Below are 4,387 nucleotides of genomic sequence, written 5' to 3'. Positions count from 1 at the left end.
GGCATGGGAAGATCACGGCACACTACAAAACTGTGCCCACTAATGCAAACAATCACATGAATCCAAAAGAAGTTACAAATATGCAGAACAGTGGTTAGTGAAGGAGCAAAACAAGTACAGCCATCGCAAAATTCAGGAAGACCGCACTGCAACGTTCACCAACCAAAATTGCAGTACATGACTAAAAACTGATTATTATAGAGAACTCAGAAAGGAAGAGAAACAAGAACATTGCTGCCAAATTATAAATTAAAAGTCAAATTAGCCAAATTAATAATTGAAATAACGCTCTTCGTCTGGGGTGGGGGTCTGCACATTCCGCAATGCGGAGTAAATAGTCCCAGACAAAGTCGAGGGATCAGTGGGAGGTGGCATAGGGGGTCCCGGCGCGTAGTAAGGGGCAGGCGGAGGAGCAACCGGCGCACTGAACATGGGGGGGTGATGTGGGTGTGGGCATGGTGGCTGTCTGTGCGCATTGCGGCATGACGTTCCGTTGCAGTCAGCACAGATATCATCCTCTGCTGCCTGCAACATCAGGCCATACAGCACACGCTTAAAGTGGTGTTGTGTTGAACCCTTCCACTTTCGCATTTCTGCGCACAAATGATTGGTAAACATTTTGCAATCATCTGGGGGATTGTTTACTGCTTCCTCCTTGTAGGGGCAGCAATATTCTTGGCCGGTAGCAGCAGGTCTTGTCGCCTGTCTCCTTCTACGCCTCCTGGGGGGAGCTGATGACGTGCTCGCCACCACAGGAGGCGCCACCTCGGACACCGACTCACCCTGCTGCGTTGACTCAGAGGGAACTACCTAAAACGAAAAGAAAATAAAAAAAAAAAAAGTTACAACATTGCATTTCACTTACATTTACATGCTGAACATTTTTGAACTAGATACTTACTACGTCCGCACTCTCCTGTGAACTGGATGAAGAGCCTTCATCCGTAGCAGCTCCCTCTGTTTCCCTCCTTCCTTGATCCTCCACAATAAAGAGCATACGGTCATAGTACCACAACTTTGGCTGGTACACATCTGCAGGGTCAGTTCCTGAAGATCGCGACTGCTGGACCCGATTATGCTCCTTCACCAGCACTGTCCGCATATTAGTAAACTTCTTTCGGACCCACGTGACGTCTGCATTAGGGACACGTCTCATAGCGTAGGCCGAGATCTTCCCAAAGGCCTCATTCCTCTTTGCCTGGTTGTGAAAATCTATGTGATCTTGTCGCCACAGGCATCTATTCTCTTTGTAGAGATCGATCAACTTCTTCATGAGGTGTTTATCAACGTGACGGTCCATTCTGTAAAAAAAAAAAAAAAAATGAAGTTTACACTATAAAAATTAACGCACTGCACTGTTATTCATTAACACACTACAAAAAAAGCGACTAATATTTACCTCAGTCGGTAGCAGGTGTAAAAAAATCAAGACTTCAAATAAAGAATTGCCTTTCAGGGCCAAAAAATCACAATCAAACTGAAATAGAATCCGAGAAAAAAAACAAAGCTTTTATCCGAGATATTGATAGCATATGATATAATAAATGCAATTTACACCACATTCACAGGTAAGCGCGTCCCTTCGCGGGCTTCACAGGTGTCCACATCACCACGGACACCTGTGAAGCCCGCGAGGGGACGCGCTTACCTGTGAAGGTATCCGCGTCCCCTCGCGGGGCTCGCTGCGCTCGTCACGCTTCGGGCCTCGGTGGCTCGCTGCGCTCGCCACACTATTATATTCTCAACTCCACGCCGACGTGGATAGTAGGGCATGAAAAGGTCGGAGGACGCGTACCGCCGCCCCTCGCGGGGCTCGCTGCGCTCGCCACGCTTCGGGTGCACGTGGATAGTGGGGGTGGTACACTGGGAAAAAAAGGCACTTTGGGTACATTAACAAATTAATTAGAAGAACAATTTAAGCACAACTTACCTTATTAGGTGCAAAGCTGTATATATTTTTTATTTATTTTTGGTGAAAATTCACCAATAACAGCAACTGCAATTCCACAAAAAAAATAAAAATAACATCATTAATCAAAATCCAATGACATACAAATCCACCCCCACTATCCACGTGCACCCGAAGCGTGGCGAGCGCAGCGAGCCCCGCGAGGGGCGGCGGTACGCGTCCTCCGACCTTTTCTTGCCCTACTATCCACGTCGGCGTGGAGTTGAGAATATAATAGTGTGGCGAGCGCAGCGAGCCACCGAGGCCCGAAGCGTGGCGAGCGCAGCGAGCCCCGCGAGGGGACGCGGATACCTTCACAGGTAAGCGCGTCCCCTCGCGGGCTTCACAGGTGTCCGTGGTGATGTGGACACCTGTGAAGCCCGCGAAGGGACGCGCTTACCTGTGAAGGTATCCGCGTCCCCTCGCGGGGCTCGCTGCGCTCGCCACGCTTCGGGCCTCGGTGGCTCGCTGCGCTCGCCACACTATTATATTCTCAACTCCACGCCGACGTGGATAGTAGGGCATGAAAAGGTCGGAGGACGCGTACCGCCGCCGCTCGCCACGCTTCGGGTGCACGTGGATAGTGGGGGTGGTACACTGGGAAAAAAAGGCATTTTGGGTACATTAACAAATTAATTAGAAGAACAATTTAAGCACAACTTACCTTATTAGGTGCAAAACTGTATATATTTTTTATTTATTTTTGGTGTAAATTCACCAATAACAGCAACTGCAATTCCACAAAAAAAATAAAAATAACATCATTAATCAAAATCCAATGACATACAAATCCACCCCCACTATCCACGTGCACCCGAAGCGTGGCGAGCGCAGCGAGCCTCGCGAGGGGCGTCGGTACGCGTCCTCCGACCTTTTCATGCCCTACTATCCACGTCGGCGTGGAGTTGAGAATATAATAGTGTGGCGAGCGCAGCGAGCCACCGAGGCCCGAAGCGTGACGAGCGCAGCGAGCCCCGCGAGGGGACGCGGATACCTTCACAGGTAAGCGCGTCCCCTCGCGGGCTTCACAGGTGTCCGTGGTGATGTGGACACCTGTGAAGCCCGCGAAGGGACGCGCTTACCTGTGAAGGTATCCGCGTCCCCTCGCGGGGCTCGCTGCGCTCGCCACGCTTCGGGCCTCGGTGGCTCGCTGCGCTCGCCACACTATTATATTCTCAACTCCACGCCGACGTGGATAGTAGGGCATGAAAAGGTCGGAGGACGCGTACCGCCGCCGCTCGCCACGCTTCGGGTGCACGTGGATAGTGGGGGTGGTACACTGGGAAAAAAAGGCATTTTGGGTACATTAACAAATTAATTAGAAGAACAATTTAAGCACAACTTACCTTATTAGGTGCAAAACTGTATATATTTTTTATTTATTTTTGGTGTAAATTCACCAATAACAGCAACTGCAATTCCACAAAAAAAATAAAAATAACATCATTAATCAAAATCCAATGACATACAAATCCACCCCCACTATCCACGTGCACCCGAAGCGTGGCGAGCGCAGCGAGCCCCGCGAGGGGCGGCGGTACGCGTCCTCCGACCTTTTCATGCCCTACTATCCACGTCGGCGTGGAGTTGAGAATATAATAGTGTGGCGAGCGCAGCGAGCCACCGAGGCCCGAAGCGTGGCGAGCGCAGCGAGCCCCGCGAGGGGACGCGGATACCTTCACAGGTAAGCGCGTCCCCTCACGGGCTTCACAGGTGTCCGTGGTGATGTGGACACCTGTGAAGCCTGCGAAGGGACGCGCTTACCTGTGAAGGTATCCGCGTCCCCTCGCGGGGCTCGCTGCGCTCGCCACGCTTCGGGCCTCGGTGGCTCGCTGCGCTCGCCACACTATTATATTCTCAACTCCACGCCGACGTGGATAGTAGGGCATGAAAAGGTCGGAGGACGCGTACCGCCGCCGCTCGCCACGCTTCGGGTTGATGTTGATCATGGGGTGGTGTTAACAATTGTGGGGGCCATGTCACACTTCCAGTACCAAACAGTTTACATGCACATTACTATAAAGTAGACACAGCATACTGCCTGCTGCACCATTTCAATAACAAGCACATGACACCTCAAACAGCTCTATTTTACATATATGTACCAAGAAATCATTACAGTCTATGTCACCATGCATTACTATCACAAACAGCAGACTATTCAGTATGTATTATAACACACAGTACATCATTTCCAGGCACATGATACCCTCTGCACATAAACCTGTTTTATCCAGATTTTCATTATTAGCATGACACTAAAGTCATACACTTCATAAACTCCTGCACATAAACACTTTCTAGCTATTTAGATAAACAGTACCCCTTGAACATAAACATTATCCACTCTATACACCCAATGGTAACCCCCTAATCCTCAAAAAAATTATATATGAAGCACACATGTATATATATCAGTAACCACAGTAAGCGCCCCCC

General features: G+C 49.7%; 1 protein-coding gene across 1 annotated transcript; it reads right to left on the bottom strand.

The window, feature by feature from the left end:
- Positions 1 to 270: 270 nt before the first annotated feature.
- On the bottom strand, positions 271 to 1,468 carry LOC146062917 (uncharacterized). The gene is made up of 3 exons (XM_083174926.1): positions 1,400 to 1,468; positions 902 to 1,301; positions 271 to 810 (listed from the first exon to the last, which is right to left on the bottom strand). Exons 2-3 carry the CDS (start codon positions 1,298 to 1,300, stop codon positions 271 to 273), a joined length of 939 nt encoding a protein of 312 aa, XP_083031052.1. The 5' UTR covers position 1,301; positions 1,400 to 1,468.
- Positions 1,469 to 4,387: the final 2,919 nt, after the last annotated feature.

Source organism: Crinia signifera, chromosome 3 (genome assembly GCF_055691185.1).
Source record: "Crinia signifera chromosome 3, ASM5569118v1, whole genome shotgun sequence".
NCBI classification, from domain to species: Eukaryota; Metazoa; Chordata; class Amphibia; order Anura; family Myobatrachidae; genus Crinia; species Crinia signifera.
Note: the sequence above shows the minus strand (reverse complement) of the source record. Positions and strands in the feature narration are given on the sequence as shown.

Bases quoted from the DNA above. Each gene is read 5' to 3' on its own strand.
- LOC146062917 (XM_083174926.1), bottom strand. From the start codon at position 1,300: ATGGACCGTCACGTTGATAAACACCTCATGAAGAAGTTGATCGATCTC. The intron at 811-901 runs GTAAGTATCTAG...TTTTCGTTTTAG, and splicing joins CACAGGAGAGTGCGGACGTA to GTAGTTCCCTCTGAGTCAAC.